This window comes from Passer montanus, unplaced genomic scaffold (genome assembly GCF_014805655.1).
Source record: "Passer montanus isolate IOZ18808 unplaced genomic scaffold, ASM1480565v1 scaffold76, whole genome shotgun sequence".
NCBI lineage: Eukaryota > Metazoa > Chordata > Aves > Passeriformes > Passeridae > Passer > Passer montanus.
The window spans coordinates 3,468,179-3,486,949 of NW_024372813.1; the positions used below are offsets into that span (position 1 = coordinate 3,468,179).

Genomic DNA, 18,771 nt, shown 5'->3' on the forward strand with positions numbered 1-18,771 from the left:
GGCAGCCAGCTGGGACAGCCTGGCCAAGGGGGGTGCAGTGGTCCCGAGGACAGGCCCCAGCCTAGCAAAAGGGGCTCCTGGCACCCCCATCAACAGCCCCCTCCTTACTTTGCAGAGGAGATCACCACTGAGTGCTTGTCTGACTCCAGGATCTTGGCCAGGTGGAAGGCAACAGAGTCCGCATAATGGGAGATCTGGACCTGGGGGACACAGGTGGAGACAGCTGGACACCTGCCACCTTGCCATGTTCCCTGCTCAGGAATGGAGCTTTGCCCAGCCAGCTTTGAACTGGGAATGATCAGCCCTTATTCAGTCCACTCCCCACCAATGAGGGTAGCTATGCCCATGCTGCTGGGCAGAGGGGAGGTAAGTTACATCAGGAGGGAAACTGAGGCAAGGGGCTGAACAGGAGCACACAGAAGAGTCCAAAGCAGCTGGCCAGTGGCAGGCTAGCTCTACCTCACCTTCTGCCTGCTCCCAACTGCACATGCCAGGCTAAGACCTGCCAGGCTCATTTCATTGCATACAGCCAACTCCAACCCCCTCAGAGCCCCGGTTCCCAGGGACCCCAGAATAATCTTCCTGTGCCATCTCTCCCTGTGTGTCCCTGAATTGGGTTGAACAGGAACCTGCCCTCCAGCCTACCCTCCCCATCTCAAGCCCCCAAATGCCACCAGTTCCCACCTGGATGTTGGAGTCCCCATTTTCCTCCTCCTTCAGGGCTGAGGGGGACTGCTTGGGGGCCTCATAGGTAAGCACACTCCACCTGGCAAGCAGAGACCACAGCTGTTTGCCATCTCCTGGCCCACTAGCACAGGGACAGGCAAGGAACTGGGACAGGTTTCCCAAGAGATGCCAGGGTAGGGGGGACAGAGAGGCATGTATTCCATGCCCTGCTCACCGGTCCAGCATTTTGGTGGTGGCCCTTTCCAGCTTCTCCAGGACCTGCAGCAGCTGAGTGTCATCGTCACACAGGCTGCCCCAACCCAGGACCCGTGCAAGGTCATTACCAGTCCCCAGCGGCAGGACACCTAGCTGACACTGCAGGAAAAAAGACAGAGTGGAGGGGCTCAGAGCAGCCTCCAAGGGCACCTCTGACACCCCCAACTCTGCTGTGCCCATTGCTTGGCAGCACCTGGGGCACACAAAGTGTGCCAGTGCTGGGGACGGTGCCAGCCTTCACTAGTAATACCAGGCACTCCCAACTCACCTGCTTGTGGAGGCCAAGGGCATCAATCTCAGAGAGCACCCAACCCACGCTGCCATCCCCACCACACACCAGGATTCTGAAGGTGGAGAACTTCTGGAAGAGGCGCAGCCTGGGTGGGGGGCAAGGAAAGAGGGACTAGGTGATGTGCCAGGTGCCCACTGGGATCATAACAAGACAATTCCAGGGTGCTCAGGCTGGTGCTTACCCCAGGTGTGGGCCCCCATTCATGAGGTCAAAGACTTGGGCTGGGTTGAGGAACTGCTTGAACTTGCGCAGAAACTTGACACCCTGGTTGTCCCCACTCTTGGAGTTGACAAAAGCCAGGAGAGGGCTGGAGCAGGTCGAGGGGCAGGTGGCTTTCCAGAAACCTGCAGTAAGCCCAAACACATGAGCCTCAGCTCTCACTCCCCACACACACTTTAGGCGAGCAGAGTATGGACACTTCATCTGTGCCAAGCCCAACCTGTGGGGTGCTGGGGAAGGAGGGGCAGTGATGGGGTTGTCCGGGGAATGGTCAGGGACAGAGGGAAGAGGAAGCACTATGCTTTTAAAGAAATGAGATGGGCAAAGAAATGTGCTCAAGGCAGAGCAGGATTGACAGCTGGCCCAGAGCCCGCACCTGCCTCAGGCACATCTTGGCCACGCCAGTTCCCTGGCTGGTGTCTGCAGGCTTCTTCCCTTGGCAGACCAAGCAACGCTGCAGCAGGGACCCTATCAGCCATCGTGCCACTGGCACCAGCCCCACAGCTATTGCCCTTAGAGCCCCATGGGCTGCAATCAGGAGCCCCGTACCCCCACCACAGCAGGAGCATGGGGGCAACATCCTCAGAGCTCCCCACTCCTTGCCTGGCCACTGCTCCATCTCCACTCCCAGCCCAGCTGAGCAGAGCGGTAACACAAAGCACTGAGAGCTGCTGAGTCAGAGCGTGGGCTGCAGCGGAAAAGCTTGCTGCCAGCAGTACTCATACGCTGCAGCAGGACAGCATGGCAGAACAAGGGGGGACTGAGGCCTTGACAAGCTGTTCCTAGTCAGGTGGGCAACAGTCACAGCCACGGATGGCTGGGCTGCTGGAGAGGGACAGGGCAGAGATGCTGCCAGGGATCAGCCACCAGCAGCTGAGGCTCTGGAGCTGAGGAACAGCCGCGTGATTGTTACCCTGACAGCATCCCAATGAGTAACAAGAGGCAAATGAGCCACCGGCTGAGCTGAGTGGTGAAAAGCATCAAAGAATGAAGAAAGAAATATCCGGAGGAGAAGAACAGATTTTGCTCAGCGGAGGCCAGCTGGGCCCCTCAGGAGGAGACAGCTGGGGGGTCCCCCCACGCTCCACATGGCTTCTCCCTGCAGTGTCCCATGCCAGGGCAAAGCTGTGCTCTGCACTACCAAAAAAACAGCTGAGCTTCAGACACTGAGAAACAACCCAAGCAAGAGCTTTATCCTGCCTCGAGAGATGCTGAACCATTGAGGTGCAACAGAGGACAGCCCACCTCAGGGGTATAGGGCTGGCACTGCTGATCCCAGCACAGAGGCATCATGTCCTGAGCCACTGCAAGTGGTGACCTGGCAGGAGCAGCTAAAGCCACATGTGGGCAAGAAATGCCACCCCAAAGCCCACAGAATAGCACCAAGCCCTGAAATAGAGTGCAAGGCAACAAGCAGCCTTCAACTAAGGGAGGAGCATTGACTCTGGAGCCTACTGAAGGTGGTGCTCCTGCTGCCCCACAAAACAGGCACAGTGCAACAAGTCAAAACCTCCAGAACACCTCAGAGCTCAAAGCCCTATCCCAAACAGCCTGACCCCCCTTCCACCAGACCAGCCCTGTGCCTCCACAACTCACCATCAGAATCGATGCTGTTCAAGGCAGTTGGTGGGATGATGGACACTTTGTACTGGCCCAGGGGGCACCTCTTGCCAAGGAGCTCCTTGCAGGCACTGTGAACCTGGGAACACAGGAACACCTATATAAGCAGAGCTGGGGGACGCAGCACCAAAGTCTCAGCATGAGCTTTCCCAGAGATGCACACACAGGAGGGGCAGTGCTGTCTGTGCTGGGAAAGGGCTGGGGACAGGGATGGGTATATCCTTACAATGGCCTTGCACCAGAGACACCGCCAGTCCTGCAGCCTCCGGACACTGCCACAGGTCCGGTCGCAGACAGCACAGCGTGCACTGACGGGCAAGTTCCCCTCCAGCCACTGATGGGGCATGGCCACCTGCAGAGAAGAGCAGCTACCAATAGCATCCTGCACGCCTGAGGGAAAGATCATAGGCCACCTCTTTCCCCAAGCACCATGGAGGTGGTGCCGTGCAGCAGGGCAAGGTGGGTCTGGGACCCCTCCCATGTCCTCTCATCCCTGCCCACCTGGCTACTTGAAGCCATCAGCATGAGGCAGGGCAGACATATCCCAAGAAAATGTCTGGAGGTGGCCCCACTCGGACAGCAAAAAGGAATCCTGATACAGGGTTCCAGAGGAGGTGTCCCCAAGCTATGCCCCTGCAGAGCCAAGCCCAGAGGCCACACAGTGCAGGGGACAGCTACAATTTCTTCCTGCTTCCTGATTTGGGCACAGCAAGGCTAGTTCTGATGGAGGATCTATCCTGCCAGGATCTCCCCTGCTTACCCCATCCTCATCCTCGATGATTTCAATGCCGATGGAGGCCAGAGTCGTCCACTTGCAGTTGTTTGTGGCTCTGACAGCACAGCGCTTGTGTGCCTTGAACTTGCAGACTGCATGGGGGGGAGCAGTGAGGAGCAGAGAAGGTCCCCATGGCACACACATCCCTGGTCCCAAACCCCTCTGCATCTGGGCAGTGGGCATCACCCTGCACCACTCCTGCTCTGGCCCAGCCTTGAGAGGCTGCCCTGCCCTGATCCCAACCCCTGCCCACCTCCCAGCAGGACCCCAGCACTGACCTTCACAGGAGAGGCCATGGGAGGTGACCCCTGGGAGAGCTTCGCGGCACACATTGCAGAAGGTGGGGCGGGCGTGGGAGCAGGCATACCAGTTGTGCATGCCCGAGAAGTGCTCCATGTTGAACTGTGTGGCCTGGAGGCACAGCCCTGCCCCATCAGTGCCTGGCACCCTCAGCCAGCACTCCCTCCCTCCTGGCCCTCCAAGTCCCCCCAGCCCAACTCCTGTCCTTGTGGGGCTGTGCCAAGGGCAACAGCTCTTGTCTGGCAATCAAAGGCACACAGAGGGAAACACACTCACATAGAAATACGGATCCATACAGCACCCTGCCCACATCACCTCATGGATCTCCCACTTCTGGACAGATTTCAGGGCCGTGATCCAGTCCTCCATCTCCTTCCGGTTCTCCGCACATAAAATGAGCTTCCTGAATGGCGTGATCACCTGCAACAGCCACCATCCCCACATTCCCTCGCAAGGCCACTGCCAGGCCAGCCAGAACCCAGCCCAGACCCCAGTAATCACTGGCACACTAGTGCCACCTCAAGCAGCAGGAGGCCATGCTATGGAGTGCTCCATGGCTCTGCAGGGATGAGGGAGGTCTGTAGTGCCTCCCCACATGGCTCCAAGGTCTCCACAGGGTGCAGTTGGTAGCCCCACACCTCCCTCACCGTGAAACTGTTGTTGATGTTCTTGGTGCTGGTCTCGGCCACACTGGCATCAGACAGGTCCACCTCATCAAAGATCAGGGACTGCGAGGGAGGAACCAGAGCCCCAGTCCACCAGGCAGGGATGTCTGTCCCCTCCTGGGCTGGCAGGCTCAGGTCCCCCCCAACTGGGCATGTTGGAAGCACCCTCCAGCCTACCTTGGCATCCTTAGCATAATAAAGTGTCCTGCCTCGCAGCTTGAAGTATCGTCTCTTCCACCTCTGGAAGGAGCTCGTCTGCTTCAGCAACAGCCCCTCCTTTACGCTCTTCTGCAGAGACCACAGTGTCCTGAGCTCCCGTAGCCCCCCAGCATCACCAAAGCCACCATTTTCCCCTGTAACACCAGTCCCCAGGTCCCCAGGAGCACAGACTGGACATTCTGGGGCTCACTCTTTGCTGCATGTAGCAGGGCAAATTATGTTCCCTGCCTACCATCGCCTGGGTACTGGGCACTGCCTGTGATCTGGAAGGATGCTGCTGGGCATGGCAGTGCTAAAAGATGCAGGTCTCCAGCATTGCAAAGGCTCCACTGTTGATGCTTCCTCTCCATCCCCAGGGTAGTGCCTGGAGATCCTCACCCTGCTGCAGCTCCTTAGAAGCCAAGGGCAGAACTGGAGCCAGGAGAACTTCCTTTAAGAGGACACTAGTGTCCCAGAGATACCAACTGCATCTTCAGAGTGGCATTACCTGGGCACTGCGGCCCCAGCCAGTTTGGAGAGCAGAGCTGGAGCACAGCCGGAGTGCAGCCTTGCCCCCACAGCCCCCGGAGAGGACGACCTGGAGCTGAGGGTAGCCCACAGGAGACAGAGCATCCCCTGCAGCACAGTGCATCACTGCGACCTGGCTGCCCGTCCTCTGCCCTCCCCAAAACACAGCACCTGCCAATATTTACCCTTCTTGCAGTGGTGTTTACAAGACTCAATTAATTAGTGTTTGCAACATGGCTATGAGCCTGAAAGAGGAGGCAGAGATGCTCTGGCACTGCCTCATCTTTGATTGTATCTTCTTTAAACACTACCGGCAGCTCTGTTCAGCTGCTTCTCTGCAATTAGCTGCCACAGTGGTTGTATTCAATCCAGGCACATGATGACAAGCCACATTTAACGGCAAATTAGCACTGGGCTTGAGGGCACAGTGAGGGAAGCACGGCCCTGGGGCTCCGCACTCCTGTGCCCACCCATGTGCTGCAAGAGGTGGCAGCCAGGCACCCATCAGCCTGCAAACACACCAGCCCCAGGTCTCAGCCTTAATCTACTGCCCCCGCAGGTCTGAACCAGATGACCAAAGCACCAGCAATAGCAGAATCCTTCACAAAGAAGCTAAAACCCTGCCTGGGGTGCTCCCTGAGCCTCAACTGTCCAAATGTGTAACCCTCTTGAACCTCCCTGGGGCACCCACCACATTGTTCCCTGCTCTCTTCCAGGGAGAAGAGGGATGTTTTAAGCCTTTATCACTATCCAAGACTGGTGCAGAGTTTGGCTGCGGTCAATCAATCATCATGATGCCTTGGAATGCTGGTGCAGGTTCAAACAGCCCAGTGGTCCCCAGTGCCAGCACCCCGGGGCACATTATGTCCTTTTCCTATGGCCTCTCAGCTGTGAGAGCGCAGAGGGATCCTTCCAGTGGGGTCCACCTGGGACCTCAGATCCACACACAAATCATGCATCCTAGCAGTCCTTGTCCCACACCAGGAGGGGACAAGCCGGGGGCCTGCCATAGCCCGGTGGGATCCTGCCCCAAACACCACATCCACCACACTTGGCTGCACTGCTCAGGCACAGGTCCCGTGTTTGCTGCAGTCACTGCTGCTGTTGCAAAGGACAGGCGGTGTGTGACAGTGAGGAGTGGTGTTAGGAGCTGCGATGTGAAGGGCGGGGGGGGAGCATTAGGAGAAAAGGATGACAAGGAGAAGGAAGAAGGGGTGGCTTCATGATGGCGCCTCAGGGCTACCTCAGCAGGAGCCAGAGCCAGCTCGGCAAGGGCACTCTGCCTGGCTCCAGGGCCACGTGGGTGGCAGGATATAGCAAGGACTGGCTGCCTGAGAGGGTGGCATCCACTCCTGCAAAGGAGGGTCAGAGCCGAAACTCCCCCAGCAGCAGCTCCTGACAGCAGCAAAAAGTCACCACCCAGCTCCAAGATGTCACAGTCCTGGCCCTCCCAGGGACAGGATGCAGCTGCCCTGAAAGGCAGACTCTCCCACCTTCCCCACAACACCCAAGAGAGCTCTCCCACCTTCACCACACTTCCAATATCATGGCTGGGGGGACTGTGCCTCAGTTTTCCACCAGTGCAGACTAATCCCTAGCCATCCCAACATGGGGCGGCAAAATTGGAGCAGAGAAGCTCAGGGGGCACCTCGCCCCATGCCCACCCTTGTGGGCTGCTTTGGGCATCAAAGCCCAAGCCCTGTGTGTCGCCATGTGCAGCATTTTGCTGCACAACTCCTCAGGTAAGCAGCTGCCCATCCAGGTTCCATCATCCCTGGTGTGTGATGCCATGTGGTACGGGTTCCATTGATGCCCGCATGGGGCCAGAAAACCCCTCCCTGGGGAAAATAAGGCAGGTCCCCTTTCCAAAATAAGCCCTGGAGTCCAGCTGTCCCACACTGCCTGGGCAGGCACACAAGTCTGGGGTGCCAGAGAGCTGTTTTGGGATCTCATCTACCTCATTTTTTGACCACGGGGTCTCAGCCAGGAGCACCTGCTCCACTGTTGGGGCAGGGAGCAGCTCCCAAGTGGCTCCATGGTTTTAGACCCCTGCTTTTGGAATGAACAACAGGAGGACACCTGAGAGTCACCTGATGGCTAAGGCCAGCAGCAAGCCCAGCCACACAGTGGGAAGCCACGCTGCAGCAGCATTGCTGGGTGCACCCAGTGTTTCCTCTTTGCAAACAGAAAAGGGGTGACGATGGCAAGGGCAGACAGGCCATGCCAGGGTGGCATCACCCCTGCTGTGCTGGCTCCCCAAAGCCCTGTCCAGAGCACCAGGGTCACCACAATTGTATAGTAAGTGGCTATTAGGTACCCTAAAGCTCAAAAGAGCTAGAGCTGAGCACCTGCAGCACAGGGACTGCCTCTTCTTCCTGGAGAGTTTTGGGGACAGTGGGAGCACTGGCTCACTGGGCTGGGAGCTCTGCACCGATTACTGCACAGCTGTAAAGCACAGTGTGCCACCCACACCCCAAAACAAACCCAAGCCCCTCCACTCACCCCAGCCACAGCTTTTCTTTCTGGAAAGCCCCAGGCAGCACTGCAGGGAGCCTCAGCAAAGCCAGAGCTGGTCTCACCTCAGCAACCAATGTGGCATACCCAGAGCCACATACAACCTGCCCAGCAATCAGCCAGAGGCCAGCTTCCCTGTAGGACTCTGTCCCAGCAGTCCGCTGCCCCATCCCGAGGTCCCTCCCTGCTCTCTCCAGCCCAGAGGACTCAGCACCAGCACTGGGGGGATGCCAGAGGCACAGGAAGGGAAAGGTGAGAATGAAACATACAGCATCTGCAGACATACTACCACCTCCAGGTCAGATGCAGCTGAAATGGCAGTGGCAGTGGGGACATAGGTAAAAATGGCCCTGGGAGGATGGGCAGACACATGCTGTGCCAGGACTAGGCTGGTTTCCAAAGGCCATCATGCATCAGGCTGCCTGTGTGCTTGGCACAAGCAGGAGGCTTGAACTGCAGTCCAGGGATTCTTCCATGTCAGGCTACAACCCAAAATGCCTTCCTTCAGCCCTAAAGCAGAGACCCAGGATGCTGCTTTGTTCTGCTACCCCACTCTCCCAGCTCTGCTACCACCATTCCTGGGAAGAGCCCATTGTGCAGCCAGGTCTGACCACAGCTGGGACAGGAGGGTTTTCCTGCTGGGATCAGCTTGGACAGTGAAGGAGTACCTGGAGAAGAGCCAGGAAGGTTGTTACCCAGGAATGCCGTAAGATACAGAGAGCCACACTATCTGCCCACACAGCTGGCCACCCTATACCACTCCTGAAGGGATATACTTGTCCCTGTGACCACACGATGCTTCACCCAGTAGGAGGAGAAGAGAAAGAGGATAACTTGTCAACACACCAACCTGCATTGCACCAGCATCATTCCAGGCAGCCACCCTCCTGCTCCAAGTGCAGCAGCCCACTGGGCACAAGCCAGGGCCCAGTTGCATTAGAGGTCATCCTCCAGCTGAGCCAGCAGGCACCAGGACAGCAGAGCAAAGCTGGCAGACCTCAAACAGCCCAGCTGCAGGGTTTCCACCAGCTGCTAGGCACCCCACAGGCTGGAGTCAGTTGGAAACCTTATCAAGCTTTGTGACACAGCAGAGCTCTTCCGGGACTGGGCAGTCAGGGGGCTCGGTGCCTGACAGGTGCTATGGCCCCACAGGCTCAGCTGCTCCCAGAGGATGGAGCTTTCTGCCACTGCAGGACCAACCACAATATCCCTTCCCCGTGCTGGGTGGGAGAGTCCAGCACCAGTTCTGACAAGCCATCACATCGTGCCCACAAGACCACTGAACGGTGACAACGAACAGGAGGAGAAGAACGAGGAAAGGAGGCCCCAGAAGAAAGGCAACCCCCCTACAGCACATTATCCAGCAGCTGCTTTTTAGAAATGAGGTCATGTTTCCCTATCTACAGCCACATCGGTCCCCAGGCATCGTGCTAGCAAGCATCCCACATCAGCCCAACCTTTACTAGTTCACCCCTGCACCTTGTGCCCCAATGCTGGTGGGCACAGCCCTCCCACTCTGCCCAGCAGGGGCAGGAAAGAGCTGATGGGCAAGAACGACATTTACATAACTGAAAAAGTTAGCATGAAGAGGGTAGAGTGCTTGAGAAACCTCACAAACATCCGGCTAGTGACAGTGGGGCTATCTTCACACCCCAGGCACCAGCTTGGCGAGCCCTGATTAATGAGAGCAAGCCCAGCCTCCCTGGTCTCAGACAGTGTTTTCTTGTGTTGAGGTGCTGTTTCCTATTTTTTCACCTCTGTCCATTGGCAGACACCACCGAGAAGATCCTGGTTCCCCCTTTGCTGCACCCTCACTTTCAAAAACCAGGGACCCCTGGGTTACAGTCTCTCCTCCAGGCTGAACAGTACCAGCCCTCCCAGGTTCTCTGTATGAGAGATGCTCCAGTGTCCCACCAGAGTCAAGTGTAGAGGATACACTGCTCAGGAGCCACGGTCCACCCTCCTGCTGCAGAAGAAAGGTTTCCAAGTCTGGCTCTAGCCAGCTCTACCTTCTTTCTTCATCTTTTGGCCAGGATCTATCGCTCAGTGGGCAGCCTTCCCCACAACCTGGCTCTACAGCACTGCCTCGCCAGGCTCCTTACAGCTGCCTAACACCCCAATATGCACAGGTACAACTTGCCTCATTCGTGGGGCACCCTGAGCCTGCAGGATGCTCAATATCTGCAGCAAGGACAAGGGTACCAATAACCACACTGACCTGCCTGAGCCCCATGGGAGGATTCTGGTGGGTCCCTCAGCCCCACCAAACAACTGTGATGTATCTCAAGATCAGGAATTTGGGAACACAATTCCTCTTTCCAAACAGCAGACAAGCCATGGTTACCCCTGCCCACCATGGCCATGCACATTGTGCCCATGCCACGGGCAACCCTGGATCCCTGGCATGCACCCCGCTGTGTCCCCCTTAATGCCTCTACCTCTCAGCTCTGGTGCAATCACCCCAGGACCTGTCACTCACTGAACCAAACAGCACTGCTGGATCACTCTCTACCACCACTCTGGGGGGCAGCTGCTGGGAGAGCCCTTGCTGAGGCAGTGCTGGGGAATGAACACCCCAGCCACATGGGCAGGATGTGACCCACCACCCCCATCAACTCAAATGCGTTGGTGTGCCCCAGAACCAGCCCCTCTCTCCCCTTCACCTTCTCTCCAAGCCCAGCCCTAAGGGGACCAGTGCTGGGAAGCAGCATCACATCCCCCTCTCACTCTGCACTTGCATACCCAAACCCTGGTACAGGCAACTGGCAGCCCCCGGATGCATTTGGGGTGGGGAGGGCAGGGAATGTCATCAAGACTCCATCCATACTGGAGCCTTTCAGTCCAGCAGGGACACCTGCATCTGGCAGTTGTTTTTGTCACTGAGCACAATGACCTCGCCGCCTCCACAGCAACGCTGGTACAAAGCACCCCACAGGATGTTCACAGTTCCAGCCTGGAGGTGTGGAGTGGGGAGTATGTGATTGATGTGGAGGCTTGACAAAGGGATGTGGGGGCATGAGCACTCAGAGTGCAGAAGCACTGGGACTGGGGAGAAGGAATCAGAGGATTCAACAGATCCCAAAATTATCCTCACCTATTCCTGTCCCAGGGGCTGGACAACAGCCTGGAGTGGGAGAAGCTGCCTGCTTCCATCACCAGAGACCAAGGTCTCTCCAATCAGTGTGGATGGGGTGGGGGTCCTGACCTTTCCCAGCCTCCCAACCTGGCAGGCTCCTATACACCCTCTCAAGCACCCCACCCACCATATATGACCCAAAATAGGACGGTGAGCCCTGACTCCCACCACCTGTTGTCTCAAGAGGTGCCACCCTGGCACTGAACTCTCCCTCATAAGCTGTGTTCTCTAGGTAGCTGCTCCTGGGGTGCAGGCAATGATTCCCTCCCCCTACCTCAGCCCCACATGGGTGCCAAGGATGTCCAGACAGGGGTGTCACTCAGGAAGGTGCCTGCCATGGCACACATCCTGTGGCTGGAGTGGCAGGCAGCACATGTGCTATGTCAGGCTGTAAGCCTGACCTGGGTTGCAGCAGCAATGTCATCCAAAAATCCTGATCTCTGCAGGGAAGGAAGGAGTCCATCCAACCAGATGCCAGGCTGGCAAGTGCAGTCCTGCCCATCTGGACCAGAGCAAAGGCATCCTCAGGAAAAACACTGAACCCCAACACTGAAAACACAGATGTGGTAGGGAAGGCATACACAGCTCACTCTCAGGCCTCTCCAGCTCCAGCCCTGCCAGCTCTCACTCTTTCCCCCAGCTCCATGGGCTGTTAACCCAGACATGTCATTTCCACCTGCCCATCCATCACACCACCTGCCTCCCTTGGCACACTGGCATGACCTCCTGCATGGCTAATTGCTGATGCCAAGCAGGATGTGGGCAGCAACCACAGCAGGCAGGGAGACAGCCTTTCCCCATGTCAGCAGCAAGGCCAGAACCTGCTGGTGGTGTTGGGAGTTTTGGTGATGGGGCTGGGGCTCAGAGCATGCTCGTGTTCCTGTGCTGCTGCTGTAGGACGTGGGCATAGCCCAGCCATCTGCCCCTTCCCCTCAGACTTCCTAGCACTGATGGCTGCCTGTGATGTCCCTGTGCCCCACAGCACGGCAAGTGCTGCATGGCAAACTCTAGTGGCTACTGCTGCCCTTCCAGAAGGGTGCTGAGGGCTCATACACAGAACTAAGCATCTCCATGATCCTGCCCACTGGTCTGGCTTCCCACCATGCCTCCTCCCCAACACCCTGCACCCAGCATAGCCCTCTAGACCCACCTGGCAGCCAACTTGGAGAGGGCATAGTTGATGCCAGCCTGCTTCAAAGAAGTGAAAATTGAGGTATGTTCCTTGAGCAGCCGGAGGGACTCAGTAAGAGCCCCCTCAATGCCCCATGCCCCAGAAGTCTCATCTGCCAAGTGGAAAAACCCCACAGTGCTAGGTTGAGAGCATGCAATTTCCATACCCTTGAAAAGGTATCATCTGCCCCACCTCACGCCAGTGCACCAGGCTTGGCCCAACAGCCAAGAGAGGGCCAGCAGGAGGGGAGCCTGCCCCAGCCCCAAGCATCCCCACAGCTGCCACCAGACCCACACTGCTTCATTCCCCTTCCTCATGCCCTCAGCACCCAACACTAGAGTGCAGTTATAGCCCCCTTCTCCACAACTACATTCCTATGCTGTGTTTTCAGAACTCTCCCCTCTCCCTGGAGCAGCACAGCCACCAAATCCCCACTGAGGAGAGGCTGGCACCGGAAGCTGGCTGCAGGGGGATTTCTAGCAGCCCCTGTGTGCCGCTCAACACTGCAGGCACTGCCTTGACTCATTCCACCACCTCCTTCCCGCAGCTGAAAGGTGGATGCAAAGGACCAGCATGTCATCCAAAGCATTCTCCCAGCACTGTGTCTGCATCCTCCCTCCCCAGAATGTCCCCCCCCCCAAACCTCCTTTTCTCCCCACATCCCACCTGGCCATTTGGCTGAGGTTATTTCTGCCTGAATTGCATTTCACTGTCCTCACCTGGGACACTGTCCTGACCTGGGACCTCTGACCACACACTCCTGTTTGGCTAAAGACACCACACCCCATATTTTGTAGCTTTTTCTGAGCAAACTGTGATACACACACGCGCCCGCGCGTGCACACACACACACACACACACACACACACTCCAGCTGCTGTCATGCTAGTGGCTGGGAAGTATGAGTGTCATGTCTGACCTCACAGGTGCTCCCATCTGTCCAGCAAGCCACCACTGGGGACTAGATCTGTGGGAATGGGGCCTGCAGGGGAGCTGGCACAGCCAAATTGATCTGGGGCACTAGGAAAGATGCAGGTTCCATTTTGCCACCCACCAAGCCCTGCACACACAATACCTGCTGCAGGGTGTGGGATCCGAGGAGCCTACAGAACTGTCATGACCCTAAATCTCAGCCCCAGAGCATCTATGGAGCATCCCAAAAAGAGTCCTCTTCTTCCAGGGACAAGTAAGGGGAACCCAGGGGATATAAATGTAGCAGGAAGGCAATGTGATAGGGGCTCTCTGAGTATGGGAGAGACCCTGTTCCTGAATAGTGGGATAAAATCCGTGCTTCACAGCCCTATGGGACCAATGCTGACACTACCACTGTGGGGTTTGCATGTTTCTATGTGCCCTCTCACAGGACACAGGGGGCCAGAACTCTCCCAGCTGTGGCTGGGTCAAGTCTGCCAGCAGCAAGACCCTGGTACTGATTTACACCCTGGTAAACTCCCCTGCCTCATCCTCAGCAGTGACCCCACACCCAGCCAGCCCCTCACACACCGCAGGCATCACCCACCCCTGACCTTGCTTCTCATCTGCCCCGAGGTGGAAACCTTCCGGATGAGCTTGTGAGAACTGTCCTCCTGCTCGCCCTCGCTGTCGGACGACTCCTCACCACCAACCTCAGGTGAAATGGGTGCCAGCTTGTCCAGGTCCAGGGATGACACTGATTCCCGAGTTTTCCTCGAGAACAGGTCCCCAGGCACCAGCTTCTCGGCCATCTTCCGACCTGGCTTGGCTCAGAGCTCTGCAGCCCCCGATGACAGCCCTGAGATGACAAGGACACACAGGAATGGAGGAAAAGCCCTGAAGAGGCATGCATGGCTTCCCATCCTGGAAGGCTCTGCTAGCTGGGAGGTGCAGCCCTGGAAATCAAGGGAGATGGCGCATCCTTGCCCAGAAATGACACTCAGGGTGGCATCCTTGCAGGCAAAGTTTTCCTTCCTTGCCTTTTTTTCAGCATCCCAACTATTCCTACCTGGCATCCCAACATTGTCCCTGACTTGGGCACAGGACACCGTGGTTGCCCCCATGCTCAGGCATTGGTACATTGGTGCATAAAGGGGTGGAAGCCATTCCCGCAGCCTGTGCTATTTCTCCTTGTTGCCCACCCCCGAGGTGCTGGGCTGCCCTGCGTGGCCGGGGACAGTGCGGGGATCTCCATGAAATGCAGCACTTGGACCCCGCCATCCATCTGGCTCCGGCAACTGGGAAGGGATGGGTGAACCTCCCGCGCCCATGGGTCGCGAGCCCCGAGCAGGTGACTGCGGGTGGGCTGGGATGGACGGGGGAGCGCGGGGTTCCCGCATGCGGGGGAGGCCATGTCCCTATGGCATCCCTGCCGGCCCCGAGGGCTGAGGAGGGACTGAGGGGGCACCTACCTCGACAAGCGAGCCTGGACGGCAGCAGGGCTGCCGTGGCCGGGCCGGGGGTGGCGGGGGGCACCCCACGGCGCCGTGCCGGGCCCCACGCACCTACCACGGGCTGGCTCCGCCGCGCCCTCCCCCTTCCCCGCAACCGCGGTGCCGTCTCTCGGCGCAGCAACAAGCGTCGCGGGGAGAGGAGAGGGAGGGAGTGAGGGCAGCGCTGCGGCCCGCGCTCCCCCCCGCTCCGGGTGCATTGCCTCCTCCAGCCCCAGGGCTGCCGGGTGCCGGATCCCCGCCGAGCATCCCGCAGCACGCCCAGGAGGGAGAAGGCGGAGCGCCCCCCGCCCCGCACACACCTTGCGCGACCCGAGCCGCCGCCGCCGCCGGTGCAAGGTCGCTCCTTCTCCGGCCCCGGCCCGCCGTCCGCAGGTTCCCCCGGCCCCGCCAGGACGTGCCTCCGCAAGCGGCCCCGGCCCTGCCCCTGCCGCAAGCCCCGGCCTGCTCGGCACGGCGGGCGCTGCTGCGCGGCGCGGGCGGCCCACGCACGGCCCCGAGCATGCGGGCACAGCGGGCACCCGCGCGCCCCCGCGCGCATCCGCGTGCGGCACCCGCGCGGGCACGGGAGAGCACGTGCACGCTCGTGGGCACTGCCCGCCCACGCAGGCACGGCGGGCACACCCGGTGTGGGTGTGCTCACGCACACACCGCCGCCGCGCACATACGTGTGCACAGGCTCACACGTGCACGGGCAGGCACGGCTTCCAGCGTGCACAAACGGATGCTCCCCTCACACGGGTACATGCATGGGCATGGGAGAGCACATGCACCACTGCAGTGCACCTGTGTATGCACCACCCACGTGGCCAGCACATGCATAGGCATCACAGCCGCACATGTGTGTGTACGGTCCACACAGGTATATGCACAAGCAGTCACAGGCCACACATGCCTGCACACCCCAAGCATGGGAAAGCACATGCACCCTCTGCATGCACATACATGCGTGTGGGCATGGGTGAGCACATGCACTGCCACTGTGCACATATTTGTACATTCCCCACATGGACAAGGGCGGGCATGTGGCTGGCACAGGTGAGCATTCACACCGTGGCCACACACATTTTTGTGCACATACCCACATGCACACCCCATGCACAGGTGAGCATGTGCACCATTGCCATACAACCATACGGGCATGTGGTGTTACATGGAGGCATGGCCAAGCACATACACAAATGCTGCCACACACTTAGTTGCACACACACTTCCACATGCACACAAACGTGCTGGCAGCCCAGAGAGCCACCCATGTCCTGAGTGCATCTCCAGAAGGGTGGGCAACAGGATGAAGGAGGGAGCTTCTCCCCATCTGCTCTGCTGTCCTCTGGTGAGATGCCCAAGAGTGCTGGCTCCAGATCTGGGGTCTCCAGCACAAGGAGGATGTGCTGCTGTTAGAGTGGGTCAAGCGGACACCACAGAGATGCTCTGGGGGCTGAAAACTATCTACTGTGGAAACAGGCTGTGAGATGTGGGGTTGTTCAGCCTGTAGAAGACAAGGCTCCAGGAAGACCTCAAAGTAGCATTTCAATATATCAAGGGGGTTCCAAAAGGAGTTTTTCCACAGGACACAGACAGACAGGACAAGGGACATCAGTGTTAAAGTGACTTATGGTGCGCTCGGATTACACAGAAAGAGGAAATCCTTTTTCATGGGGGTGGTGAGGCACTGGCACAGGTTGCACAGAGAAGCTGTGGCTGGCTTGTCTCTAGAAGTGTTCAGTACCAGGGTGGATAGGGCTTGGAGCAACACGGCATCCCTGGAAGATGTCCCTGCCCTAATCGCAGCCCTAACCCTCACCCTGACCCTAGCCCTGCCCATGGCAGGGAGGGTTGGACAGAATGTCCTTCAGCGGTCCCTCCCACCCCAAACCTTTCTGTGATTCTGTGGTGTGCATGCATGCAGATAACCCCACAGAGGTGTGATTGCATAGAACATGCCCCGGAGCATGTGTTGAAGCATACACACATGCATGCACACAGGGGGGTGTGTCGCCAAACATCTAGAGAAAGAGAGTCCAGCCTCACGTTCCATCCCACAGTGTCCCATGGGCCCCTGCCCTCATCTCTCACCCACTGCTGCTCTGGGCTCTCCATGCTGGCAGAGCCCCATATCCCTTCCTTCCTGCTGGGCCATTCTGCCCAAGGACAGGGACAGGAAGGGCTCTCTTGTCCCTTCCCAATGCATGTGTTATGAGTAAAAAGTTATCTATTTTTTTTTAAAGTTGCAGAGTTAAAACAAGTTGAACCAGTTGCTGTTGAATTGAAGGTTAGCTTCACGTTGCAGTCACCTATTGTTGAGAGTTCTTCTTCAATTACCGGTTGGTGATCAGCCTGGCTGATTGCCAGGGAGTGACCTGCAGGGAGGACCCTGCAGGTAGCAGGGGAAGGGTGTGACATCAGAGCTGGTATGCAGATGAGAATGCATTTCACCAGATTTTGCAATTTGCCAGGAAAAAAACCCTAAAAACAACGAGCCAACATAGAATTGAAAGACCTAAGTGATGTCTAAAGGTGAGGAACTTAGTCCAGTATCTGCTAAGATCCTTTTTACTTCTCACCCTAACCTAAAAAGATGTTAACTAGAGAGAGGACCTGAAACGTTAGCCCAAAAAAAGCAGAATCTCCTAATCTCCCATGAGGACGGAAGCCCCAACTCTGGCTGCAGACCAGCAGACACAGCTGCATCACCCTCCTTCTCCGTGCCACTCCTGGGAGCAGCGGCAGCGTGGGCACGGCCCGTCGGTTTCTCCCCACTTGAGCTGATTCTTTTTAATAAAAGCATTAAAAAGGAGAAAGATCTCCTGCTCCATTTATGTCACATGGCTTTCCTTTTTGGGCTGTAATGGACTGTAGGAGTGAGGGGGGCCTACTATGGGGTTTGGACTTTTATGCCCAGGATTCCCCATCTCCCACATGTGGCAGGGGTCTCTCATTAAAGCATCACTACCTGCCATGTCCTCATCCTTCCCCAGCTCAGGTGTATGGGATATTGTAGGACAGATCTGGGATCTGTAAAATGGAGAGATCATCATGATGGGGAGACAGGAACCGGGGCCAGGGGCTACCCCACCTTTGTGGGTTCTGTTTGAGCTCTGGACTCTCACAAAGGTATCCCGAGGACACCCCACCCCATGCCATGGCCACGTCCAGCACTGAGGGTCCCTATACCCAGCAACCCGGCCATGCCGTGGGCCGACAGTCCTACCTGGCAGCAGCTGGAGCTGCATGGAGGGGCAATGGGGTTTTGAATGGGTCATGGGGCACGGTTTCCCTGTGCCTGCAGTTATCCATATGCAAGGGCTTGCACAAGTAGCCCTATGAACTCACACTTACACACGTGCATGCATTCACATGTGCACATCAGACATGGACAAGTTCCCCCGTGTGTGTGTGTTCACCTGCCCGTGCAGTCATTTGCCACTAGCACTTGTGAGCAGCAGCATGGAGCTGTGCCCTCTACACACGCACTCACACATATGGCATGTGTTCAACTATGTGAACATGCGTGCTCAGAGGTGTGTGCATGCATTCACCTGTGTAAGAGTTCAGCTGTGTGTGCTCACGTCTATGTGCACACATCCATCTGCGGGTACACGTTCGCTTGTGTGCGCTGACGTGCACACGCCTGTATGCCCCGCACGGCCGTTTGCTCGCACCCCGCAGCTTTCCGGCCGCGCGCCGACGCTCTCCGGTGCGCGTGCACGTGTGCAGCGCACGCTCCCGCTCCCGCCGTGCCCAGGTGCTCGAGCGCGCGGCTCGCGCTGAGCGCCCCCGCGCGCGTGCCCGCGCGCACCTGCGCTCCCGGCCCCACCTGCCCGCGCGTGCTCCGTCCGAGCACTGGCGCCGCCCAGCGGCCGCCGGCGGCCCTGCGCCGCCCCGGGGTGCCCGGTGCTCACGGCGAGGCACTGGGCACCCCCCTGCCGTAGCGCGGCGAATCGGGGCACCCCACAACAGCCTCAGCAGCAGCAGCACAGCGACATCC

General features: G+C 57.9%; 1 protein-coding gene across 5 annotated transcripts in view; it reads right to left on the reverse strand.

The window, feature by feature from the left end:
- The window catches only part of DGKK (diacylglycerol kinase kappa), a 20,797-nt gene extending 5,559 nt beyond the window's left edge, over window positions 1–15,238 (reverse strand). For 2 of the 5 annotated variants that reach the window (XM_039731280.1, XM_039731277.1), the window contains exons 1-14: window positions 15,086–15,238; window positions 13,887–14,131; window positions 4,991–5,101; window positions 4,796–4,876; window positions 4,464–4,568; window positions 4,127–4,259; window positions 3,834–3,940; window positions 3,300–3,425; window positions 3,050–3,152; window positions 1,416–1,578; window positions 1,211–1,319; window positions 902–1,041; window positions 685–766; window positions 109–200 (exon numbers count right to left, since the gene is read on the reverse strand). In XM_039731280.1, coding sequence (XP_039587214.1) covers window positions 109–200; window positions 685–766; window positions 902–1,041; window positions 1,211–1,319; window positions 1,416–1,578; window positions 3,050–3,152; window positions 3,300–3,425; window positions 3,834–3,940; window positions 4,127–4,259; window positions 4,464–4,568; window positions 4,796–4,876; window positions 4,991–5,101; window positions 13,887–14,084 — 1,550 coding nt within the window. In that variant the 5' untranslated portion in view covers window positions 14,085–14,131; window positions 15,086–15,238. The other 3 variants (XM_039731279.1, XM_039731278.1, XM_039731281.1) reach the window with 3 other exon arrangements.
- Window positions 15,239–18,771: the final 3,533 nt, after the last annotated feature.